The sequence below is a fragment of the Pinus tabuliformis genome, chromosome J (genome assembly GCF_031772625.1).
Source record: "Pinus tabuliformis cultivar Carrire ecotype Pingquan chromosome J, CPIR1, whole genome shotgun sequence".
NCBI classification, from domain to species: domain Eukaryota; kingdom Viridiplantae; phylum Streptophyta; class Pinopsida; order Pinales; family Pinaceae; genus Pinus; species Pinus tabuliformis.
Window position 1 is genome coordinate 1319538244 of NC_142295.1, and position 27670 is coordinate 1319565913.

At 39.8% G+C, this 27670-nt stretch overlaps 2 protein-coding genes across 2 annotated transcripts; both read left to right on the forward strand.

The window, feature by feature from the left end:
* The first annotated feature begins 2410 nt into the window (after positions 1-2410).
* LOC149232123 (uncharacterized) lies at positions 2411-2965 on the forward strand. The gene has a single exon (XM_089381834.1). The coding sequence runs from the start codon at positions 2411-2413 to the stop codon at positions 2963-2965; it is 555 nt and encodes a 184-aa protein (XP_089237960.1).
* A 434-nt stretch (positions 2966-3399) lies between these two features.
* LOC149232124 (uncharacterized) lies at positions 3400-27670 on the forward strand. The gene is made up of 4 exons (XM_089381835.1): positions 3400-4726; positions 4921-5005; positions 26675-26769; positions 27555-27670. Exons 1-4 carry the CDS (start codon positions 3400-3402, stop codon positions 27668-27670), a joined length of 1623 nt encoding a protein of 540 aa, XP_089237961.1.

The following is a 27670-nucleotide window of genomic DNA, read 5'->3' on the forward strand; positions in this document are numbered from 1 at the left end:
TTGCCAAGATGTAATTTCTCCTATGCCATTAAATTGAGGAAACCTTTGACCATAGTTCCATGGTAAATCATGTAAAGGAGCTTGTAGATTTAATGGAGCATATCGGGGAGCAGCCATGATTGTGGTTTTTTTAGATGGGCGTGGACTGTCTTAACTATGATTATCATTTTGAGAATTTACTCGCTCGGCCTGCATCTTGCGAGACCCACACTCCGTGGATCAGGATCCTTGCGTCCTCGCCCACGCCTGCTTCCTTCGGCCTCTGTAGATAGGTCTGTCGAGGGCTCTCCCTACTGATTGCGGTCAGCCAAGCTTTGCCCGCCGAAGGCCCTAGTCTCTGGTTGTAGCCGACTAGGGTTTGAGCTGGATCTTCATGGAGGAGCTGGATCCCCCTCAGGGACCTCCTTCTTCAGCTGCTGAGGCATTCAGATCCTTGCTGGCCTCCCTGCCCAAGAAGAAAGCTGTGGAAGCCGCCAAGTTCGTGAAAAGACTCGAAGAGATCCCAGAGATCGCTCTTCCACCTGAAGGTCCGATTCAAGTAGCTTTATCTCTAGCGGATCACACTCTGGTTGGTCAGTTTACAGGCCTCTGGCCCTCCCCGAAATCAACAGAGAGCTAGGTTTCCAGAAACTGGGCTCCGTTGATCAAGAACAAGGTAACTTCTTACTTCCTCGAAAGAGAATACTTCCTATTTGAATTCTCAGAAAAGGAGGACAGGGATCTTATCTTCAGAAATGACCCCTACTTCATGGGGCCGCAAGGGCTCTATTTGAATAAATGGAAACCAGACTTTGATCCGACGGCGGATGTGCCCTCTGCGGTCCCGGTATGGGTAAGGCTCCCTAATCTCCCGGTCCACTGCTGGAACTGGGACTCTCTGAAACACATCGGGAACACTCTTGGGAAATTCATATACAAGGCCAACAACAAGGATCAGTATGATTGCACCAGAATCTGTGTGGAGGTAGATCTGGAGGTCAAATTACCATAGGCCATCAAAATAAGGGTAGGCCCTTGGTCGCATGTTCAGAAGTTGGACTATGAACAGCTGCCGAAGAAAATGGGAAGGAAGAAGGTTGGAATCAAGAAAAAGGACCCAGAAATTCCTTTAGGAAGACTGCAAATAATAATACTAGAGCCCCCAAGTGGGCCCTGCTCAGCATCCACCCAAAGAGAGCCAGGGGAACAGATTTGAGATCCTTGGATCTGAAATCATAAATACCCAGGAGACAAAAACCCCGAAAGAAGTTTCTTTGCCTAAATCTAAAAGTGAACCAGAGAAATCCAAAGGGAAGATGTTAGAGGAGGAGGAGGAAACCCAAGAGTCCGAGGAATCAGAGGAAGAAGGGGAAATAGGGGATTCACAGTCTACCCCCAGAAGATCTACAAGAGGCTGAATGTCAACAAAGGAAAAAAGGGACCAAGAAACATACAAAGACAAGCTCCAGAGCAGCCAGCCTATGCTAGAGAAACTTCTAGCAAAAACCCCGAAGACGAAGAAGATCCAACCCCAGAGCTCCAAAGGAGCTCACCACAACAAAAGTAAATAATGAAGATAGTCTCCTGGAATTGCAGGGGAATGGGCTCCAAAGCTAAAGAAGAAGCAATAAGCAGTCTAATAAGGCTGGAAGCCCCGGACATCCTCCTCATCCAGGAGACAAAACTAGAGGATTTAGCTTTCCTCCAAGCAAGCAGAAAGTTTTGGAAAAAAGACGGAGCGCATGCAACCTCTGCCCGTGGAGCTTCAGGAGGACTTGGGTCGCTCTGGAATCCAAATAAGTTCTCCCTTATCTCTAAGCTCCTAAACACTCATTGGATTTTGCTAAAATTGCAGCATCTAGAATCTAAAGAAATTATTAGTCTGGTCAATGTATATGCTCCTAATAATGCAGGTGAAAAGAAAATATGCTGGGACTCCATTAAAAACTTGGCAGATCAGGAAGACTTGGAAAACATTATCATAGCCGGAGACCTCAATATCACCCTCCTCTCGTCAGAAAAAAGAGGAGGTAGTATTGTCAGAGACCCGGCAAGAGAATCCGTAGAAGATCTCATGCAGGACTGGGATCTGATGGATATTAAGCCAATCTCCGGCAAGTACATGTGGTCAAACAAGAGGGTTGGCCCAGGACACATAGCTGCTAGGCTGGACCGTTTTTTGGTGCAAAGTTCCTTCCTACTTCTCGGATTAGAAGCTAGATCACATATCTTACACAGTAGCATCTCAGACCACAAGCCTATTAGCTTGGAATTGCTGACCACTAAGGACCTGGGGCCTATTCCATTCAGGTTCAGCTCTCTCTGGATCAAAGAGGCAGACTTTATGGACAGGGTCAGAGACTGCTAGAAAGATCCAGTCAAGGGTTCTACCTTCTTTGTGTGGGAGGAAAAACTTAGAAGAGTTAAAGCCATGCTAAAAAATTGGGCCAAGACCCTGCCCAATCCAGTTGCGGAAAGGAAAAAAATCCAGATAGAACTAGAAAGCCAGCACCTCTATCTTGAAACAGCCGAAATTTCAAACGAGGATTTGGAAAAGGAGGCCAAACTTCAACAAAATTTCCATAAGGCATGCCTGGCAGAAGAGGAGTACTGGAGGCTTAAGTCTAGAAGTCTTTGGCTCAAATCTGGAGACAGGAATTCCTCCTTTTTCCACAAACAAGCGCAAGCTAGAAAAGGACGGAACTCCATCACTGAAATAAAAGAAGAAAACAATGTTCTAAAGGACTTTGCAAGCATAAAAAAGGTAGCTTCAGATCACTTTGAGAAGTTGTACAAGGAAGACATAGGAGCTGATCAAAATGATAGCCTCCTAGATATTGTCCCTAATCTCATCACCCCCAAAATGAACCAGATCCTAGAAAGCAAAATCACGCACAAGGAAACCAAGGAGGCTCTCTTCGCCATGGATCCGGATAAAGCCCCGAGTCCGGATGGTTTCACACCAAGATTTTTACAAACTTGCTAGCAGGTAATTGAGAAGGAATTTCTCAAAATGATTCAGAAATCCCAGGACTGTCAAAAGATCAGAGGCTGCACAAACTCGGCATTTCTCGCCCTCATCCTTAAGGAAAAAGGGGAAAATTCCTTCAATAGATTTCGACCAATTTCATTATGTAACATTGGGTACAAAGTGATCACCAAAGTAATAGCAAACAGGTTGAAAAAATTCCTTCCTAAAACCATTCCGGACAATCAAGGGGAATTTATCAAAGGCAGGCAGCTGGTGGACAACTTCGTGCTGGTGCAAGAAGCAATTCACTCCAGCCAACACCGAAAGGAAAAAGGTATGGTTATCAAACTAGACCTAGCTAATGCCTTTGATCATGTTAGACATAATTTTTTGTTTGATGTAATGTATAAACTGGGATTCGGGCAAAGCCTCATAAAGTGGATCAAAGCATGCATATCGGATCCTTGGATTGCCCCCTGGTAAATGGAAGGGCAGCTGATTTCTTCAAAGCCTCGAGAGGGCTGAGGCAGGGGTGCCCTCTCTCACCTCTTCTTTTCGTCATTCAGGCTTCTGCTCTCAGTTTCTATTTGAATAAAAAGCAACAAGATCAAGCCATTCCTGGCCTGTGCATTGCAAGAGGGGTGAAACGCATCAACCATGCACTTTTTGCTGATGACACTCTTCTACTGGGAGCTGCCACACCGCAATCAGCTATTAATTTTAAAGCAGTTCTGGATGATTTTTGTAAGATCTCAGGCAGTGTGCTAAACAAAGGTAAATGTCAAATATTCTGCTGGAACACCCCTGCTTCTACTGCAAACTCCATAGCCAGGTGTCTTGGATTTGCAGCCTCCACTAGTTGGTCCTCGTTCAAATACCTTGGGCTGCCAATATTTAATAAGAGGGCGTCAAGCAAAGACTGGTCTCCTCAGCTAGACAAATTCAAAGCTAAGATGCAAGCCTGGGGATCCTCGTGGCTCAACATCGTCGGCAAAGCAGTGCTCATCAAGGCAGTCCTCAGCATCCTCCCGATTTTCAAATTCTCTGTCCTCCTGGCACCTGTGGGAATCATCAAAAATATGGAGGAATTAATCAGACAATTCTTCTGGAAAGGTGGCAAACGAAATGATAAGAGATTCCCCCTAATCAATTGGGAAACAGTCATAAAACCAACTCTTGAAGGGGGAATGAATTTTAAAGACCTCAAGGCTCAAAACCTAGCCATGGGAGCCAAATTAATTTGGAAAATTATTGCTCCTAATCAAAATTGGGCTCAAATTGCTTTGTGTAAGAAATATTTCAGAGGAACGAGGCTCAAGTGCTTGGATCAACCAAAAAATGCACTCAGAACTCTCTTCAGAAATTTCATTAACAGAGTTGCTCCAATGATAAAAAATCACACGCATTGGATACCTGGTAATGGCAAGCATATTCAGTTATGGAGTGATAGAATACTGGATCGCCCTCCTTTGGAAGAACTAGGAGATTTCACTGCGTTAAAGGCTTGGCTTGCTGAGGTAAACGTCCATACTCTGTGGGATCTTTCGTGGTGGATAGAGGATTCCTGGGCGGGCTGGAAACAACTCTCGGTGCCCAGCGCCTTGCATTCTGAATGGGCTGCGTTCAGATCTCTTTTGCACGGGCTGGCCCCTATCCATGCAGGCAGGAAAGACGTGAGAGGTTGGGGGAAAAAACGAGCAGGTTATACAGTCAAGCAGGGATATTCTATATGTTTAGAGCGTCCCCACATGCCTCCCAACCCTGCCCCTTGGGCAGGCATATGGAATTTCCCCTCTATTCCCAAAATAGACCATTTTTGCTGGATCCTCTGTCACCAAAAAATCCTCACGGAGGACAGACTTCAAAAAAGAGGATTCAATGGGCCCTCCAGATGCATTATTTGCAAGGAAAACTCCGAAACTGCCCTCCATCTTATGATTGAATGTAATTTTACAGTCTCTATTTGGCAGGAACTGCTGGAAGGTTGGAACTACGATCTCATGCTCCCCACTTCTGTTCAAGATTTATTCGCAGGCTGGATGGCCAGATACCCAGGCACTCAACCAAAAAACAAAACGATCAGATTAGCTTGGAGCGCATTGCCAAAATTCATTAGTTGGCAGGTTTGGCTGGAAAGAAATAGGAGGATTTTCCGGAACAAAATTCAGGATCACAGAATAGTAGCCAACTCAGTGAAAAGCCAATTAAGGGAGTGGCTGGAAGGCACAGGTGATGACTCAAATCTGAGCCAGCAAGATAGAGACTTGGGTTCTGTCCTCAAGCTTAGCTTCCTCAAGCCAAGAAGCTCCCCTCCAGCTCTTGAAGACTAGCAAAATTAGGAAAAATTAGAAAGATTTTTAGGACTGGCTGTCCAATCAATCAACTCCCTCCCTATTCTTCGATGGGGAAACAAAAGGAAACCCAGGGAAGGCTGGAGCAGGAGGACACATTATTCTACCAGAAAATGCATCGCCCCATACCTTCGTTTGGGGTCTAGGCCATACATCTAGCATGCAAGCCGAGGCGTTGGCTCTCCTTCAAGGTGTAACCTTCCTCAAAGATCTGGGAATTCGAGAAGCAAATATATTTGGAGACTCCCAAGTAATCATAAGAGTAATGGTAACCATCTCCAACCCAGCAGATCTGCAGCTAGCAAGGCTAATTACAAGAATCAAAAGCATGTCAAAGTCTCTTCACTTGACTTATTTTCATGTCCTGAGAACAAATAATAAAGCAGCAGATATTCAGGCAAACAAGGCAGTTCTCTTAGAGGCTGGAACTATTCTCAAAAATAAGGAAATCTTGTGGGCGCCTATCCCGTAAAAAGACATGTTTTACTGCTTTTTATTAAATCAGTTTGTATGTATCTTTCAGCTTGGACAATTAGCAGCAAAAGTGCACCTTAACAATTGTAGAAAGAGGAAGCATATCAGAACAAGAGCCAATTCCCACTTGGTAGAAAGGCACGCTGAAAGTTGCTCCTCCCTTTGTAACCGATTGAGAGGCTATTAGCCAAGCAGATAATGAAATCCCATAACCGTTCTTGTAAAAAAAAAAAACTATGATTATCATTTGGATATTGTTAAGGATCACTAATACAATAAGGAGATGCATTTGTAGCTTCAAAGGAATGATATACAATTTTAAAAGGGGAATTGTGTGCAGATATGTAGCTTCATTAAGATATAGTTGATAAAGTAAAATCCTTTTGACATTTTCAGGAAAGGATAGGAGGCAATTGATAAAACATAAAATTTTATCCTAAAGAAAATTCAAGTTTAAGTACCTGAATTTCACGTACTGTCCTTCCATCTTTCTGTTGACAAGGCTTGTCTTCCAATGGAGTTTCCAAATCTGATTGAAACTTTGATGATATTTCCAAGAGAATATGAAACCTTTATTCCCCAATGACAGTGCCAAAATGTTAGCACTTTGTAATTTCCTTTAGGCTGAGAAAGCATTACAAAGTTAAACACAAACCACTTTTACGCTAGAATCTAGCCCTTCTAGCCTTAGAGAGGGCTCTCTCGCTAAGGTTTTCTCAGTCAATTAGCTGACTGAATGTTTCAAATCTTAGGCTAGTTCGTAAGGACAATATATATATATATATATTATATATATATATATATATATATATATATATATATATATATATATATAGGTATATATATAATATATATATATATATATACATATATATATATAATATATATATATATATATATATATATATATATATATGTATATATATATATATATATATATATACCTATATATATATATATTACATATATATATATATATATATATATATATATATATATAATATATATATATGTATATATATATATATATATATATACCTATACATATATATATATATCTAATATATATATATATATATATATATATATATATATAATTTTTTAATGTGTTGTTGGTAGGTGTGAAGATGGATCTATTGGGCATGAAGTCACTCTTAATTTATGTTTTCAGTGAATAGGTGGGATAGTAAAAGGATTTTGTAGCAGGAGCAAGATAGGTAGTCCTTCTGATGTTTTGATCAAGTTCGTTGTAGGGGAGGGTGAGCAGAAGAATAATAGACAAATGACATATAAAGCATCTAAACTAAAGGATGAATTTCACATGTCATTCAAGAGGAAAAACATTGATTGTTTATCAAACTTATAACAGAGCGTTGCAATAGTGAATTTTGAGATAATTCTTTGTTTATCTAAAAAAGAAGACATACATTCATGGAATAATGATTCAAACAGGAAACTTACAACACAAAGAGGCACATCATCATAAAGACTAACATGAGAATTCATGTAACAAGTCCTTCAGCCTTCTGTTATTCACTGAAAATATTCAAAATGTACAAAAACAAGTCTCTCTCTCTTCACACACAGACCAACCCTTTGCACTATGATATTTACATGTTTTATACATCAAAATATTCGACTTCCACCTAGCAGGGTCGAATTTTTCAAAGTAAAACTCAGCAAGATACATCGAATTTTCACCTACTTTGCTGAAAAATATGAACTAACTACCTACTACAAATCTTAACTTAATACATCATCAAAGCATTAATTTCCACAACAATGCATAACTACATCATCCTAAAGTTCTACGACACCTAATAACATGATTAAAACAACTTCTTGAAACCAAAAATTTGAAATAGAAAGTCGAAATGTCCATTGTGTCAAAAACGTAGCAAATCTGCGATGAATCTCCAATTTCGCAACAACTTTCACAACAGTCCAAGTTTTGCATATCTCTGACCTTTCTCTGAAATTCTGAAGCATGTGGTATGGCTTGAAATATCCTTGAAAATCTTATGAACTCACGAAACCACTTCAAAACTGAAAGCATGATCTCTAAAACACTATCTCCCTTTTGTTATCAAATTCACAAAAAACTTGTGCAACACTTCCACTATGACTGATATTTTTTTTTAATATCTCCTAAAATATGAATTAGATTGAGTTGATTTTTTTCAGAAGTTTAATATCATCATAATACTTCTCCACAAAAAAAAAAAATTGAGCTAAATCCGACTCAGAGATGTCGACAAAATCCAAAAATGGTTGTAGATGACGGTGGCTTCTTCTCGAAAACCGTGAAGCGTTTAGACCTTAAATTAAGTGGATTTATTCAGCTCACTTCCACACATTTCCTTTAAAAATTTCATGGAAAACGGGTATAGGGTTTGAGAAATAAGGTGAAAATATGTTGATTGTCTAAACGTGCGCGACCAGTGTTGCATTTCTTCAAATGCATAGCGTACTTGTGCAACACTCCAATCTTGAACTATCTCTGGTCATCCTCTGAACTGCTGAAGGTTATGGGCTGGTGTGTAATGATCCATGCAATGTTGCAAATCCATCAGACAAGATGTAAACCAAGCGCATACCTCCAAGCTTCGAAAACTCTCCTTGTAGAAAAAATGCAGCAGAGTTGCGCAACAGACCTTCATTTGTTTGATTTGATTTGATGCTGACCTTCTGATTGAGCAAATGACTTAGAGCTGATGTTGGCATTCACAAAAACCTCCTTATACCTTTGTGCATAGGAAGTAGTGCCAAAAACCATGTTGTATCACCAAAGAATTGATGCCTTGGTAGAAGCACAACACCCCCTGCAGACAATGCGCAGCAAGCTTCTTGTGGATTCCAGGAGCGTCCAAGGAAAAGATGCATGCATTTGGTGAGTGATTTTGAAAACCAAGATGCATATTTATTACTACAAAAAATCTAGAGCATTCCTTGTTGTGATGAGGAAGATATGATTCCTACAACTGACCTCTATGACTCATCATAACTAACCCATAATAATTGACACCACTCATGATATGACATCTTTCATTATTTTTCTCATGATGACAAATGAACCCCCACTTTCTCTCTTTTCATGTCATCACATGACACCAAACCTTTACTTTGCTAAATAGGCCCCTTTGATATTTTTTGGACCTTAGAACCTTTATATGCTACTTAAAACCTAGACCTTATACTTTTATTGACAAATGACCCTTTTTAGACCATGATATTCATGAGATCAAGACTAATACTTTACAAATTAACCAAGTGCATAGAAATACTAAAATGACTAAGATCCCTATAATATAGGACCCCAACAACAATCAATTGTGTAATGGTCATTAGATGTTCATGACGTATGATGTTGTTTGATTTGATGTTTTTATCTTGTTTTTAATGAGTTAATTAAGCTAGATTTTACTTTTACTAACAAGGGTAGTAGATCCTATATCCCCAATACAAATATAGTAATTGGAATCAATCATTTTCGTATATGTGTACTCCTAGAGTGAAATCTTCCACATGGGTTTTGTTCCTAGGTGGCTTGACATGAATTAGTGTTGGTTGGATAGCTCCCAGGTTGGACAAAGCAAGTGCCAACTTGGAGTCACTGTCCCATTCAAATAGAGAAAGAACACACATAAAACATAACCACAGTTAAATAGGTTGGAAAATTTTGAAGTTTTGGCAAATGGCATGGGTATTTTCATACATGCCATGTCATGAAAATACCATATGCCAACAAATTGTGATTATCCAAGTCAACAAGGGTGTATTATCCCAAGACACTGCACCTAGATCTGTTTTTGGTCCATAATAGTTAAACAACGTTTGTGTATAGGAGTTGATTGTTGATCAACATGACCTCCCATGTTTTGTCTATGAACCATGTGCAATGCAAAGGTAATGGTCAATAATTGATTATGGGTTGATTGTTTGTAATTGATTTTGGATGATTGTGTTATGTCCATAAAATATGCAGTCTATCTATGGAGTGTTTAATTGACTTGTTATGACTATTGTATGCGAATTAGAGTTGTAATTTAATCACAAAATGACTATGGGTTATTATTGAGTCGATGTAGATATTCTTCATAGCTATAGTGTGAACTTGTGTATTATTTCCTTAATATTGTTGATGTTGTTCTAAGTTTTATTGTGTAGCAAAGTACTTACATTGATCCAGGTGAATGTTGGTGGCCACCCACCTATTCCCCTTGGACCCCCACCATTGTTTCTTTTAGTTTTTCAGTTTCTTAAATTGTAGCACAGTTTACTATTTTTGGTCATTTTTCAGGTCTTGAACTTTCGGAACCGTTTTGAGGTCCTACACGACATTTTTTTTGGAAAACGGGGCAAACATGGGTTATTATTCACTATTCACCACTCGAATGTTGTATTCCTCGGATAGATATTTCTAACGAGGTATTGTGCACGTAAAACGGAGATCGTATGTCAAAGTTATGACCCCGGGAAGTTGATGTACCAATTTACGCAGATGGGGCCTTTAGTTTGGTGCTTCATCTCCTAGGGTTAAGTTTTTGGATGTTTAGGGTTTTCCATTGTTTCTCAATAATAAATAGGCATTTTAGCCTCATTGTCACATAGTTCAAAGGCATGTAGTCGCCACATCTCTTCTCAGAGATAAGCTACCATGACCCGAGCTATTTTATTTCCATTCTATATGTAAGCATATTTGAGTTCTTTGATATTAATGAAATGAAGTATTATTTATGTTGCATCTTTGTATTTATGGTTATATATGTAATTTTATGTGTTCCTGTTTAAATTCAGATAAGTGGTATCAGAGCGGTATTCTCTTTCTCTATTTTTCTTTGCATGTTCCCAACGAGGTCGAGATATAATGAGTTAGGGCTTGAACTGGTCGAACCTTTGCAAGGCCAGCCTCGCAAATCCCGATGGCCTCTCATGGGGGAAGAAAAGAAAGATGAGGGGGCAGGAGATACTTTCAAAATATTGCTCGAAGAAGCCCTCGAGTGACAGAGCATTGTGATGATGGACAAATTTTCCTAGATCCTTCAACAGCTACCCAAGGGCGACGCATCTACTTCCATCAGCTACTCTGGAAGCACCACACCCTTTAAGGTACAAGTTAACTTTGAAATCCCCATATTTGAGGGTCAAATAGATGTGGATGTTGTAGATAAATGGTTTAATATGATAGAAGGGTATTTTTTTGTTCATGATTTTTCTAGTCATGAAAAGATTACTTTCACACTTCTCAAAGTTTCCCCCCACCTCAAGGACTAGTGGGAAACATATTGTGTGCAGAAGGACGAGAGGGAACCCTCACTACTTTCAGTCACACCCACATAGAACTCTTTCTGAGACCCTATCAAGCAACAGTATTACCCTATCAATAGTTATGAAGACAAGTACATAAAGTGGATGACACTACAGCAGGGAAGGGACCAAGATGTGCCAGAGTTCACAAATATTTTTCATACCCTTTGCACAAAGTTGGGTATCTAGGGTTCTGAGTGACATTTGGTACTCAAGTACCGCGCCTGCCTACACATGTACATCCAGGATGAGATGGAGTTCCTAGACATCTCCTCGCTCGGCACGACGTACCGTTACGCTATCAAGATCGAGCAGAAGTTTAAACAGAAGAAGCGAGACTTTGGATCCACGAATTCGATGCAAGGGAAAGGCGTCCCCAAACCGCAAAACCAAGGACAAGGCCAAGGAAGGGTGACCCAAGACAACCCACCAAAGCTGCAAGAAAATAACACCACCACGAATTCAAAGAAGGACATAGGAAAGTGGTGTGAGTTTCATAAGAGCCCCACTCACAATGCAAGTGAGTTTCAGGCCAAGCAATCGCTGGTGGCCGAGTTGAAGTCTTTAGATGCATGTTCTGAATTTGATTCAGAACCCAAGAAGAGGAATGAGAAAGGAAAGAAAATTGTTGATGCATAGCCCAACGCCATTGTTGCCACCACTAAGATCCAGAAGAATGAGCCTGAAGATCCATAGGAGGGGGAGCGTCTCTTCCACTCAGAGATGTGGGTGAATGGATTGCCACTGCATTCATTGTCGACAGTGGGAGCCAAAAGAACCTCATTTCAACAGAGGTCGTGAAGCCATTGGGCCTACCGACTACACCACACCTGCAGCCATACAATATCAGGTGGCTTCACCAAGGATGAGATCTCCAAGTTAGCCATCAGTTCTGCCTCCCTTACATCATCAAGCCCTTCATAGATGAGGTATTGTGTGATGTTTCTGCTCTTGACATTGGTGATGTATTATTAGGACAACCATACTTATGGAAGTGACATGTTATATATGAGTCTAGACCTCGCTTTGTTATTATTTTTTTGGGTAATACGTTATATAGGATACCAGAGGTGGCCCCACCTACCGCCACCTCTTTGATCTCTGCTAAACAATGCAGTAAGATCATCTCCCAGAATAGGAAATTTATTTTCTTTCTGGTTCACTCTCAAATTAAAGGGAAGATCATAGCCACATCCATGACCCTGTAGGTTTTAACCCTGTACATAAATTACCTGCATACGAATTCTAAAAACAGAAAACAAACAATGCGAGAGCATAACACATAAAACACATATACACAGAGATTTTCCCCTGGATCCTGAAACCGGGACTACCAGCTTGATTTTTCATTATGTTCCTTTCAATGTTACAATACATATTTATACATGCTGAAGCATCCAATACCATGGACCGAAAATCATCGCGTCCAAAAACATGTGCGAAAATCATGCACAAAACCATAGGTGGGTCTGCCCAACCTAACATAGGGTCCAAAACCAAAATTTTAGAGTGGGGTTACCTGCACCCCTTAAACCCCCTGTGACTCCCCCTACGATGCAATCGACGCAACAAGGGGGGGCTCTGCCCCCCTCCTAACCCCCCAGTTAACTACGTGGGCTAATCGTGGAAAGAATACAACACAACCCAACAGACCCCTTCCTCCATGCAACAAAAGCAGGTGGATACGGTCATGAAAGAAAACAGGGACATCTTCTCCTCAACCATATGGGTATCGTTGCACTATTAGGTCAAACATTCATTCGATCTGACTCTCGAAGCACCTCTACCCAACGTGTTGATATATCGTCGCTCCATTATGAACAATTCCAAGTACAAGCAGCAACATGATCAACATCGGGTACCACACAAGTTTCAGGTGGGCGACAAAGACTGGTAGCATTTGCAGAAAGAACGTCTTACCAGAGCCCATCAGAAGCTCAAACCACTCCGATATGTTCCTTACACAATTACCAATGTTGTGGGAGACAATGCTTTTGAGCACAAAATTCCCCCATTCCTTGGCCTGCACACAGTGTTCAATATGGATTGTCTTCGAGCATAATTCCCATCATTTAAAGACACATCAGACATTGTAGAACAACTCACACCTATAGAGTTAAACCCAAACTGCATGGAATAGACCACAACTAATCGAATTATGGACACATAGGTCAAGAACACTTACCAGCAAAAGATCCAACTATATCGGATTCTCAAGGTTGGCCAACTCCTGCACCAAGGCAAGTCGCTCACTAGGGACCAAGTTCAACAGAAGTTTCCCCATCTCATGGAGGCACTCAACGCAATGGGGACCATTACTTCCTAAGGGGGGGGGGAATGATCCAGGTGGATTTTGGTGGCCACCCATCTATTCCACTTGGACCCCCACCATTGTTTCTTTTAGTTTTTCAGTTTCCTAAGTTGTAGCACAGTTTATTATTTTTGGCAGTTTTTTCAGGTCCTGAACTTCCAGAGTTGTTTTGAGGCCATAAATGACGTTTTTTGGGAAAATGTGGCCAATATAAGAAATTGACTAATATTGGCCACTCAAAAGTTGTAGTCCTCGGATAGATATTTATAACGAGGTATTGTGCGTGTCAAAGGGAGATCGTATGCCAAATTTACGACCCCGGGAAGTTGATGTACCAATTTACCCAAACAGGTCCCATAGTTTGGCACTTCATCTCCTACGGTTAGGTTTTTGTATGTTGAGTATTTTCCATTGTTTCTCAATAATAAATAGGCCTTTGAGCCTCATTGTAACATATTTCAGAGGCATGTAGCCACATCTCTTCTAAGAAATAAGCTATCATCGCTCGAGCTAGTTTATTTCCATTCTATATGTAAGCATATTTTAGTTCTTTGGTATTAATGAAATGAAGTATTATTTCTTATGCATCTCTGTATTTATGGTTATATCTATAATTTGTCGCATTCTTGTTTAAATTCACATCAGTGGTATTAGAGCGGTCTTCTCTTTCTTTGTTTTTTCTTAGCATGTCCCTAACGAGGTCGGGATATAAGGAGTTAGGGCTTGCACTGGTCTAACCTTTGCAAGACGGGCCTTGCAAATCCTGAAAGCCTCACATGGGGAAGAAAAGAAAGACAAGGGGGCAGGAGATCCTTTCAAAATCTTGCTCGAAGAAGCCCTCGAGCGATAGAGGAATGCGATGATGGAAAACTTTGCCCAAATCCTTCAGCGGCTACCAAGGACGACGCATCTACTTCCAGCAGCTACTCTGGAAGCACCACACCCTTTAAGTTACAAGTTAACTATGGAATCCCCATATTTGAGGGTTGAATAGATGCAGATGTCATAAATAAATGGTTAAATCTGCTAGAATGGTATTTTTTTGTTCATGATTTTTCTAGTCGGGAAAATATTACTTTCGCACTTCTCAAAGCCACCCCCCACGTCAAGGACTGGTGGGAAACATACTATGAGTAGAAGGATGAGAGGGAACCCTCAATATTTTCAGTCGAACCCACATGGAACTCTTTCTGAGATGCCATCAAGGAACAGTATTACCCTATCGGGAGTTATAAAGACAAGTACATAAAGTGGACCACACTACGGCAGGGAAGGGACCAAGATGTTTCAAAGTTCACAAATATTTTTCATACCCTTCACACAAAGTTGGGTATCAAGGATGATATGGAGTTCCTGGACATCTCCTCACTCAGCACAACATACTGTTACATTTTCAAGATTGGGAAGAAGTTTAAACAGAAGAAGCGAGACTTTGGATCCGCAAATCCGAAGCAAAGGGAAAGGTGTCCCCAAACCGCAGAACCAAGGACAAGGCCAAGGCGAGGTGACCCATTAAAACTTGTCAAAGCCACAAGAAAATAACACCACCATGAATTCAGAAAAGGACACAAGAAAGTAGTGTGAGTTCCATAAGATCCCCGCTCACAACACAAGTGAGTGTCGGGCCAAGCAAACGTTAGTGGTCGAGCTTAAGGCTTGAGATTTATGTTTCGACTCTGAGTCAGAACCCTGAGAAGAGGAATGAAAAAGGGAAACAAATTGTTGATGTGGAGCCTAGTGCCATTGTTGCCACCACTAAGATCCAGAAGAATGAGTCTAAAGATCCAGAGGAGTGGGAGCATCTCTTCCACTCACAGATGTGGGTGAAGGGTTCGCCGCTGTAATTCATTGTCGACAGTGGGAGCCAAAAGAACCTCATTTCAAAAAAGGTTGTGAAGCAGTTGTGTTAGGTGTGGAGCCTGATTATCTTCTTCTGTATTCAAAGGTTTCAGCCGGATGTATACCCTAGGAAGACTATACACCCCTCCACGCAGGGGGGTGCGAGGGGGACTTGTCCCCCTCGCGGGGGTCCGAGGGGGCTAATCCCCCCGACTGGGGGGTCCGGGGGCCAGCGGTCCCCCAACAAGGGTGCCCCCAAAGCTAAAAGAATAGATGTAAAATTGCCTTGTAAAATTCTAGTAATTTCTAGTCAATCTGGGTCGTTCATTAGGCAGATGATCTAACGGTAGAAGTTATGTTTAATTTAGGGTTTTTTGCCCTAGAAGGCAACCCCTCACTATATATGAGGGAATTGTATTGCGTCTATGTAGATCTATATTCTGAGTGAGAAAGAGAGAGGAGATTGAGAACGAAGAGGGTGTTACAGCGAATCTGTTGTAGGTTGTATCTCTTCAGTTTGCTGGATAATATAATAAAAGAAGGACTGGTTGTTTCTCTGTGGATGTAGCCAAAACTGGGTGAAACACGTATATTTGTGTCTCTCTTGTTTTATGCATTTTCTGTGTTTATATTTCTGCAATATTTTATGTGTTCCATTGCTCTGTAATATATAATTTTCTAACAACTGGTATCAGAGCCGAAGGTCTATTTGGCTGATAAACTCGCAGGAGAGAAGGGTTCCTGGTTCGAGTGGGAGCAATGGCGGAAGATGGTAGGTTTAGGGTCGAAAAATTCAACGGCCAAAACTACCAGCTGTGGAAGATGCAGATGGAAGATTATCTGTATCAGAGAGATCTGTACCTACCATTGAGTGGAAAGACAAAGAAGCCGACGAGTATGACAGACACAAAATGGGATATTCTGGACAGAAAGGCACTTGGAACAATACGGCTGTGCCTAGTGGCGTCGATAGCATTTAATATTTCAAAGGAAATGAAAAAACAGGGTTTAATGTCGGCATTTTCCAAACTATATGAAAAACCCTCGGCCTCAAATAAGGTATTTCTTATGAAGAATTTATTTAATATGAAGATGTCAGAAGGTGGATCTGTTGCAGATCATTTAAATGATTTTAATATAGTTACAAGTCAGTTAAGTTCTGTAGGGGTAAATTTTGATGATGAAGTTAGGGCTCTGTTATTTCTGTGCTCATTGCCAGAAAGTTGGAATGGTTTAGTTATGGCCATTAGTAACTATGTCTTTGGAGCTAGTACTTTAAAGTTTGATGATGTTGTCAGTGCACTCCTTAGCGAGGAAATGTGACGGAAAAGCTCCAGTGAGACATTAGGTAATGCTTTGACTGCAGAGACTAAGGGAAGAAAAATGGAAAGAGGAAAGAGCCCAGGATATCACAATAAGTCAAGAAAAGGCAGATCCAAGTCCAAATCGGGGATAGTGTGCTAGAAATGCGGGAAGAAAGGACACCTGAAGAAAGACTGCAAGTCTCGGAAGGGAAAAGAAGGAGATGCACAACAAGAAACTAATCATGAAGCGAATGTAACAGGTGATGTGTTGCAAGATGCTTTGATTCTTTCATTAGAAAATATTATTGATGCCTGGGTGGTAGATTCAAGGGCCTCATTCCATGCCACACCTGATAAGAAACATTTTCATGATTATGTTCAAGGAGATTTTGGATAAGTTCGATTGGGTGATGATAAACCCTGTAAAATTCTTGGAATGGGTACAGTTTTCATAAAACAACAAAATGGAAATCAATGGCTATTGAAGAAGGTAAGGCATGTTCCAGATCTGAAGAAAAATCTGATGTCAATAGGGAAGTTGGGAGGTGAAGGTTGCATAACTACCTTCACAGATAAAACTTGGAAGGTCACTAAAGGATCCCTGGTAATAGCGAAAGGAGAAAAGGTTGGTACATTGTATTTATGCAACGGTATTTCTAATTCTGTTAATGCTTTAACCTCTATAGGAGAAGATACAGCATTGTGGCATCATAGGCTCAGGAACATGAGTGAGAAGGGGATGCAAATTCTTCACTCAAGAAATTTGTTGCCAAGTTTGAAGCATGTTGATTTAAAATTATGTGAGAATTGTGTTTATGGAAAACATAAGAGAGTCAAATTCCTTAGAGTTGGGAAAGAAAAGAAGATTGAAAAATTAGAGCTTGTGCATACAGATGTATGGGGATCTGCTCAGGTATCATCTCTTGGTGGCTCTTGTTATTATGTTACTTTTATTGATGATGCAACCATAAAAACCTAGATTTATTGTATTCGAAATAAATCTGATGTATTTGATACTTTCAAGAAATGGAAAGCTTTGGTTGAAAATGAGACAGGGAAAAGGTTGAAGTGTCTCAGATCAGATAATGGAGGTGAATATTGCAGTAAAGAGTTTGATAGGTACTATTCAGAGAATGGAATTCGTAGAGAGAAGACAGTTCCAGGAACACCACAAGAAAATGGTGTGTCAGAAAGGATGAACAGGACAATCATGGAGCGTGCAAGGTGCATGAGATTGCATGCAGGATTACCTTTACAATTTTGGGAAGATGTTGTAGATATTGTTTGTTTATCTAATAAACAGAGGGCCTTCAAGTTCCTTGGATGGTGGTATTCCAGAGGAGGCATGGATTGGTAAAAAGGTAAACTGCTCATTTTTAAAGACTTTTGGTTGTGAATCTTTTGTCCACATTAACAAAGAAAATAGAACAAAGCTTGAGGCAAAATCAAAGAAATGTACCTTTATGGGATATGGTGTTAATGATTTTGGTTATCACTTATATGATTATGAAAATCACAAAATCATTAGGAGCATAGATGTAATATTCAATGAAAAGGTCTTGTATAAGAATCAGTTGCAGGAAAAGAAACAAGAAAAAGAAAACAGAGAATACACAGTGCTTGACGATATCAGAGGAAAAGTGATGGTGCCTGGAAATAATAATGATCAACAGTCATAACAACAACCACAACAGCAACAAGCACTTCAAACACCTAAAAGTGGTGTTAGAAGATCTACCAGGATAAGTAGACCCCCTGAACGATACTCTCCTTCATTACATTATGTATTGTTGATTGATTCCGGTGAACCAGAATGTTATGAAGAAGCAGTGCGGGTAGAAACTAGGAAGAAGTGGGAGCAAGCTATTAAAGAAGAGATGGACTCCTTAGCACATAACCAGACTTGGGACTTAGTCATGTGCCTGCAGGTAAAACATCATTGCAGAATAAATGGGTTTATAGGTTGAAGGAAGAAGATGGAGGAAAACAGAGGTATAAAGATAGACTTGTGGTGAAGGGGTTTGACAAAAGAAAGGTATTGATTTTGATGAGATATTTTCTCCTGTTGTGAAAATGACTTCAATCAGAACTATTCTAAGTCTAGTAGCTGCTGAAGATTTACATCTTGAGCAGTTAGATGTAAAGACAACCTTTCTCCATGGGGATTTGGAGGAAGAGATATATATGCAGCAGCCACAAGGATATGAGGTAAAAGGGAAGCAGAAACTAGTGTGCAGGTTGAAGAAGAGCTTGTATGTCTTAAAACAGGCTCCAAGGCAGTGGTATCTAAAATTTGACAGGTTTATTTCTGAACAAGGTTATACTAGATGTCACTCTGATCATTGTGTTTATCTCAAAAGGAAAAATGATGGCAGCTATATTATATTGTTATTGTATGTAGATGACATGCTTGTTGCAGGTACTAACATGCAGGAGATAAATGTGCTCAAAAGAGAATTGGCAAACTCATTTGCAATGAAGGATTTGGAGAATCACAAATTAACATTGTCTCAAAGTGAGTACATAGAAAAGGTGTTGAAAAGGTTTAATATGCAGAATGCAAAAACAGTTGGTATATCTTTGGCTATCCATTTCAAATTAAGTAAGGAGGCGTGTCCCAAGACTTAGGAAGAAATGGCTCATATGTCTAAAGTTCCATATGCATCAGCAGTTGGAAGCTTAATGTATGCAATGGTCTGCACAAGGCCTGATATTGCACATGCAGTGGGAGTTGTAAGCATGTACATGAACAATCCAGGAAAAGAAAATTGGATGGCAGTGAAGTGGATTCTCAGGTATTTGATAGGTACCACAAATCAAGCATTATGCTTTGGTGGTTCAAACATTTCTATACAGGGATATGTTGATGCAGATATGGCAGGTGACAGAGATAACAGGAGGAGCACTACAGGATATGTATTTACTATAGGTGGAACAGCTGTCAGTTGGGTTTCAAAAATCCAAAGTGTTGTTGCACTTTCAACAACTGAAGCAGAGTATGTTGCTGCTACAGAGGCTAGTAAAGAAATGATTTGGATACAAAGGTTTCTGGATGAATTAGGTAAGAAGCGGGAGTTGGGCAGGTTATACAGTGATAGCCAGAGTGCCATACATCTTGCAAAGAAATCTGCATTTCATTCCAAGACTAAACATATACATCTGAAGTACCATTTCATATAGTCAGCATTGTAAGATGGACAGTTGAAGCTGGAAAAGATACACACTAGCCAAAATCCTGCAGATATGCTAACAAAAGTTGTAACCAGGGAGAAACTAAGAATCTGCTCAGTTTCAATTGGTCTTCAAGTATGATGAAGAAGATGAGAAACAGCCAGGTCCAAAGTGGAGTCATTGTCTAGCAAATGAAGCAGCGGTGGAGTTGCTATAATCAGTCTCCAAGTGGGAGATTGTTAGGTGTGGAGCCTGATTATCTTCTGTATTCAAAGGTTTCAGCCGGATGTATACCCCAGGAAGACTACACACCCCTCCACACGGGGGGTGCGGGGGGGACTTGTCCCCCCCGCAGGGGTCCGTGGGGGCTAATCCCCCCCGCTAGGGTTCCGGGGGCCAGCGGTCCCCCAGTGGTGGTTCGGGGGCAGCACCCCGAAGCTAAAAAAATAGATGTAAAATTGCCTTATAAAAGTCTAGTAATTTCTATTCAATCTGGGTGTTCATTAGGCAGATGATCTAACGGTAGAAGTTATGTTTAATTTAGGGTTTTTTGCCCTAGAAGGCAACCCCTCACTATATATGAGGGAATTGTATTGCGTCTATGTACATCTATATTCTGAGTGAGAAAGAGAGAGGAGATTGACAGCGAAGAGGGTGTTACAACGGATCTGTTGTAGGTTGTATCTCTTCAATTTGCTAGATAATATAATAAAAGAAGGACTAGCTGTTTCTCTGTGGATGTAACCCAAACTGGGTGAAACACGTATATCTGTGTCTCTCTTGTTTTATGCGTTTTCTGTGTTTATATTTCTGCAATATTTTATGTGTTCCATTGCTCTGTAATATATAATTTTCTAACAAGTTGGGCATACCAACTACACCACACCTGTAAGCGAACAATATCAGGTGGATTCACCAAGGATGAGATCTTTGAGATAGCCAGTACTGTTGCCTCCTTCATAGCATCAAGCCCCTCACAGATGAGGTATTGTGTGATGTTTCTCCTCTTGACGTTTGTTATGTATTATTAGGAAAACCATACTTGTGGAAGTAACATGTTGTATATGATTCTAGACCTTGCTATGTTATTATTTCTTTGGGTAATACGTTATACAAGATAGCGGAGGTATCGCCACCTACCATCACCTCTTTGATCTTTGTTAAGCAATGTAGTAAGATCATCTCCCAGACTAGGAAATTTATTTTCTTTCTGGTTCGCTCTCAAAGTAAGGGGAACATCGTAGCCACATCCATGACCCACACGGGTACCATTGCACTGTCAAGTCAAGCATTTGTTAATCTGACTCCCAGAGCACCTCTACCCAACATGTTGATATATCGTTGCTCCATTATGAAAAATGCCAAGTACAAGCAACAACATGATCAATATCAGGTGCCACACAAGTTTCAGGTGGGTGAGAAACTCTAGTTGCATTTGTAGAAAGAATGACTTATCGGAGCCCATTGGAAGCCTAGACCACTCCAATATGGTCCTTACATCATTACCAAGGTTATGGGAGACAATGCTTTGGAGCACAACATTCCCCCTGATTCCTTGGCCTGCACCCAGTGTTCAATGTGGACCACCTTTGACCATATTTCCCACCATTGTTGGACACATCAGACATTGCAGAACAACTCACACCTATAGAGATAAACCCAAATTGCATGGAACATACCACAACTGATTGTATTATGGAGACACGGGTCGAGAACACTTACGAGCAAATATCTAACTATATCGAGTTGTCAAGGCTAGCCAACTCCTGCACCAAGGCACATCGCTCACTAGGGACCAATTTCAGCAAAAGTGTCCCCATCTCATGGAGGCACTCAACCCAATGGGGACCATTTCTTCCTAAGGAGGGAGGAACGATCTAGGTGGATGTTGATGGTCACCCACCTATTCCACTCGGAACCCCACCATTGTTTCTTTAAGTTTTTCAATTTCTTAAATTGTAGCATAGTTTACCTTTTTTGGCAGTTTTTTCGCGTCCTGAACTTCTGGAGCCGTTTTGAGGCCCTGAACGAAGTTTTTTGGGAAAATGGGGACCAAAATGGGTAATCAAATCATGTTTACCACTCAAAAGTTGTAGTCCTCAGATAGATATTTCTAACGAGGTATTGTGCACGTCAAACGGAGATCGTATGCCAAATTTATGACCTCGGGAAGTTGATGTACCAATTTACCCAAACGGGGCCCATAGTTTAGCGCTTCATCTTTTGGGGTTAGGTTTTTGGATGTTTAGGGTTTTCCATTGTTTCTCAATAATAAATAGGCCTTTGAGCCTCATTGTAACATAGTTAAGATGCATGTAGCCGCCATATCTCTTCTAAGAGATAAGCTACCATCGCCCGAGCTAGTTTATTTCCATTTTGTATGTAACCATATTTCAGTTCTTTGATATTAATGAAATGAAGTATTATTTCTGTTGCATCTCTGTATTTATGTTTATATCTATAATTTGTTGCATTCTTTTTTAAATTCGGACAGTGGTATCAGAGTGGTCTGTTCTTTCTCCATTTTTTCTTTGCGTGTCCCCAACGAGGTCGGGATATAAGGAGTTAGGGCTTGAACTGGTCGAACATTTGCAAGACCACCCTCGCAAATCCCGACAGCCTTCCATGGGGGAAAAAATAAAGACGAGGGGGCAGGATATCCTTTCAAAATCTTGCTCGAAGAAGCCCTCGAGCAACATAGGAACACGATGATGGACAACTTTTCCCAGATCCTTCAGCGGCTACCTAAGTGTAATGTTCTGAAATAGGAAAAATAGTGATATGCAAAGAAAAAATGATTCTCAACACACAAAAAAAATTAACAAACAACAAATGCTCATAAAAAATCTAGAAGTAGAACCAGCTGAGCCATTTTATTAATTAATGGAGCAGTAAAATAGTATGGATGAATGCACCTAGGCTTGCCTCAATGGTAAGCATGACAAAATCTAGGTGATGAGACAATGATATCAAGTAATGGAAAATGTTTGCTCCTCTAATGCTCTGCGCTGCCCATAAAACTACACTGTTGGCTGGAAAGGAACTGCAAGAAACTCCACTTTCGCTGCTCGAAAAATGCTACAAATTCAACCCCAAGCTCCTTGATCAAAACCCACAAAATCCCAGAAATGGTTTGGCCTGATTTTGACCTCCCAAAATCGACCCCCAAAGGCACTGTGCAGTCCCCAACAATTTTTCACTGTTTGTTGCAAATATACAGCTGGAAAAACTACTTCTGATGCTCAAAAAATTCAGAAACTTTATATTTGGGATCCTTGTAAAAAACCCATAAATGGTTTGGCCAGATTTTGACTTTCCAAATTTGGCCTTCGATAGGCCATACGCCCTCCAAACTGCTCAAGGAATATGGCCTGCAAGGAACACTAACGAAATCCTCCTCCAAGCTCCAAAAATGCAACAATCACCTCTCCAAATATTTCCCTTAACCTCCACGGTGAAGTTCAACCTCAAATATTAATACTCTACCCTCCACGTGAGCACCTAGTGATGCCTCTCAACTGGCCCAGGAAAAGCGAAAGTCACCCTACAAGGTAGGACACTCCTCCACCTCCAAAATTCTCCCAAATGCCAATAATCCTTCGATGCCTCATCTCTGGAAAATCTCTCACCCAAAATCCACTGCAAGACACCAAAAGCAAAATCAACCTCCTCTTCACTGTGTTGATGCAGGAGCATCCTGCTCAAGAAAAACATTGTATATTTGGTTGACTTAGGGGATCTGATGTTTTTGATTTCTTAATAGGAAATTTTGTATATTTTTAATAATTTGAGTGAGAAATATGTGTGTGAGGTTTTAAATGTAAATATTCTCAATTATGTGAGAATATGAGAGATGTTAGACTTGTGAAGATCTCATAAAAATCTTGGAGATTAGGAGATCCTAGAATAGGAAATTAGTTGAGTTAAAAGTGGATTGAGAGATTTGGTATAATCTGCTCATAAAGGCAGAATTTAGATATAGAACTATTGTTGAGATCCTCAAGGGATCATTAAGAGATTTTAGGAACTAGTTGAGAGATCTATGGAGAAGAACTAGGAACCAGAATGATCCATAACTATGTAATTATTCCTATAATTGTAAGCCTAAGGGGCATGTAGAGAAGAGGTGTGTGTGGAGTGAGCATGAATAGAAGAGACTAGGGTTGCGTGCCCACATTGTATATCTAGTCAGGTTTGATGTATATTTGAATTCAATTAATAAATGGAAAATTGTGTGCTTATGGTATGGCAAATATCTCTAGTTTATCTTGTTAGTAGGATGATTGTTTCTAAAGAAGTGGCTAGTTGGTAACTTACGGTGCATATGATTGTCAATTCCAGCAATATGTATTTGCAATCAAGTTGAGAATTTGATTTGTAAAAAGGAGAGAGTAAGTGTGAGGTGAGAGAAAATAAGCTCTATGTGTTGAATTTTTGTTAACTTAATATAACTTTGTTGAATAATATTGTAAACTGAATATTAAGTTGAGTTTTCAAGTTGACAATTGGCGATGCACAGGAAGTGGAAACACAATCTTAGTAAACCATTGACCAAGGCATGGTTGAACTCGTGAGATTTGGTGATGGCATGATTTGAATTCTTGTATGGGAATTTGCATGGTTGTATTTGAAGAGGCATTATTTCCTTCTTTAGGCTTCATTTTTCACAGGAACAGATGGGTCGTGCCGTGGGTCGCATCTGAGACAAATGGGTCGCGCCAGGAGACAAAAGGGTCGCACCAAGAGCAGAAAGGTCACGCTGAGATAGAAGGGTCGCGCCTGAGATAGAAAGGTCGCACCATGGGTCATGCCTGAGGTAGCAAAACCGCACTAAGCATTACAGAAGCATAGCGCCAGTTCAAAATTGTCTTTTATCGACTTGTAGGAGTTCATGTTCTCACCTTCAACATTCCCCCACATCAAGCTGCACTGAACGTAAACAAGCACATGGGTTTCGAGCAATAAAGGGTCAACATACTCATGTGTTTCCTTAATCACGCTCATTTATTGCGTATAGCACAAAACTCTAAAACCAATCCTTCCTTGTTTATGTATACTGATATGAGGTAATTTTAATAAATCAAGGAGAGATAGGAAGGATTGAAAGTCTTTTTGTTAAGACTTGTAGTGTAGACTTAGTGTTTTAAGGCTACTGATTGTGGAGTATAGACCTGGTGGGTTATCATTTTGGTATCAGAGCAAGTAAAAGCTCTTTGGTGAAAACTAGAATAGAGTTATGCTCTTGAAGTTGTATATGCATATACAATTTTGATTGTTGTTGGGCCGCCAAATTAACATTCACTTTCACTCTATTTTTCATCTTTATCCTCATTTTTTCACCTCATTCCATCGCATTATCATTACATAAACCTACATTATCATTACTCCATGAGTTCACATTTACGTTTTCCAAAGTTATTAATTTTATGTATTTAGAGTGAATTTATGATTAAAAGTTAGAGAAATAACATGTATTTGCTTATACCCAAAAGTGGCTTGAGTTTGACGACATGTGCAGATCATTTGGAAGCTTCCAAGGCACCCTTATGTGGCCTCCCAAGATCAAATTCGAATTTCAACTCAAGAGGTGGACCATATTCCAAGGAAAAATATCATGGAGATCTTGATGTGTCATAGGATTTGTATCTAGTATTTAGGGATAAGTTGAGACAAGTATGGATCTAGTAGATATTTAAGGGATCTACATTTATTGAGTAGATAACCCTAATTCATGTATAAATAAGAGGAGAAACCTTCAAAGGAAAAACAACAGTTATCAGTTATTCATTAGCATCAGATTTATGATTGTTCATTCAGCATGAATAATATCATTTTCTCCAAATCATGAGTTATGAGTGTTGTTTGATTCTCAAGGTGTGATAGTTGTTAATATGTGCTCATTGAGGAATGGAAGTATCCCCATACCAAGATAAGTACACTTTGTTGTAGATTAATGTTCATAGTTGTGAATATACTAGTTTTAATTCTAGATGATCATCTTATTTCTTTGCTCTAAATACTTGTAAATAATTTCAATATGAATTCATGTTATGGCCATGTTTTGTTGTGTGAAGATTGATCTCCTTTCACTAGCTAGTTTTTTATGTGAGAAGGACAACTAGGAACTCCTAAGTTAGAAGCCTCTTCTCCATGATCTAGACTGAACTGAAACAAGATTGACTTTCTTATAATTACATTTATGTGAAGATTGATTTCCTTTTAGTAACTAGGTTTTATGTGAGAAGGACAATCAGGTCCTTCTAAGTTAGGAGACTCTTCTCCATGAGCTAAGAACTGAACTGAAAACAATATTTACTTGCTTTCATTTATATGCTTTCTTTCCTGCTTTCTTAGATGTTTGGCAATGTTATTATAGAAAGATTGTAGAAGGACAATCAAGACTCTTGAACAAGAGACTCTTCTCTATCTTCTAAAGTAAACTAATTCCATTGATCAAACATTTTTATGCTTTCGTAAAATAGATCTGATAGTTTAGATGTGTAATATGCATTTCCATTCTAAACAAACTTCCTACACCAGTTTCATCTGAGGTCCCATATATTTTGGTTTGCTTCTAAGTTTACTAAACCCCCTGGTTGACAAATTAAATGATAGGGATTTATCATACAATTAAATCACCCAACAATTGCAGAAAGAGGAGATCAGTAAAGACTAACAGAACAAAGCAGGAAACAAATCTATTGTGCTTTTTGTGCATTTGTTAAAGATATTACATAGGAAGAAAGGATCAGATTTTAAATTTGATAGGCAATAGGCACATAGAGATAAAGTGTGGCAGAATATTGAGAATTAGTTGATACTCTTAAGGAGAATTTACAGAGGAAAATGAACAAGGAATAGTCCATTCAAAATGCAGACGAATGGTGGAACAAGATCATGCAGAGATCTTGAAGGTGATGTGGTATGTTTTTATTTTTAACTTTGGTTTTGAGGATTGTGTTTGCAGATTTCAGGTTGCGGACAAAAAAAGGGTGTTAGCAGCAAAGACAGTTGAGAGGAGTTGTAACAAAGAACTAGTTGTGTTCTCAAGTGGAAGAGCATGTGAGCTCTTAAACAGTGGCAGAACCTTGAAGAATTCCAACAGAGGTTGGATAAGGAGGACAAGTGAATGTTCTCAAAGGAAGTGGAAGTTGTAGAGCCTAAAAGAGAAAAAGAGTTGCTCAGAAGATGGTTCCAGAGGCAGAGAACCATAGATCAAGCTCAAGGAGATAGCTTGGTAAGGTAAGGTATCAATAGGCTAAGCTTAAGGAGAAAAGCTTGCTGAGATATCAAAGGCAGGTATGGAGACTTACTGAAAAGAGAGGCTTAGGTGTAGTTCACAAGTGAATGAGATGGAGTTCACAAAGGAGGGGAAGAAAATGATCACTGAAGGTCATTGCAGAGGTTTAGAGGAAAGCCACAACAGAAGGAAATATGCCAAGGCAAATGGCATGAGGAAGAATCAAGAAGAGATTGACAGAGAGAAAGCTGAGATAAAATTTTGTCTTGAGTTATTGATGGAGATGTTACAGAGGAATAAGGAAGACCAGAGGTATGGTTTGATTATGAAAATAAAAGTCAAATGGCATAGATTGCAAGTGAAGTGGGAGCATAGATTGAATGCTCAACTGAAGGAACAGTTACTCAAAGTAAATGAATTTTGGTATGTGAACCAAAACATGGCCCATTTCTTTTTTAAAGTAATGAAGATACAGAGGAGAAATCTACAGAGGATCTTCTGAATCATATGAAGGATTTATAGCAACAATAAGACTCGATGGTTGAAGCATCGAGTGAGACCGCAAGGTATTATGTTTTTAAAATTGACAATTTGTGTATGATTGCAGGTATTGCAGGAGATACACAGAATTTTGAAGATGTCTTGAGGATGGAAGAAGATCTTGAAGTAAAATATGATGAAGAAAAAATCTTAGATGAGGAAGGCTTTGAATGGTTGCAGTAG

Bases quoted from the DNA above. Each gene is read 5' to 3' on its own strand.
- LOC149232123 (XM_089381834.1), top strand. From the start codon at position 2,411: ATGCTAAAAAATTGGGCCAAGACCCTGCCCAATCCAGTTGCGGAAAGG.
- LOC149232124 (XM_089381835.1), top strand. From the start codon at position 3,400: ATGCATATCGGATCCTTGGATTGCCCCCTGGTAAATGGAAGGGCAGCT. The intron at 4,727-4,920 runs GCATATGGAATT...TCTATTTGGCAG, and splicing joins CAACCCTGCCCCTTGGGCAG to GAACTGCTGGAAGGTTGGAA. The intron at 5,006-26,674 runs GCACTCAACCAA...TTGTGTTTGCAG, and splicing joins CTGGATGGCCAGATACCCAG to ATTTCAGGTTGCGGACAAAA.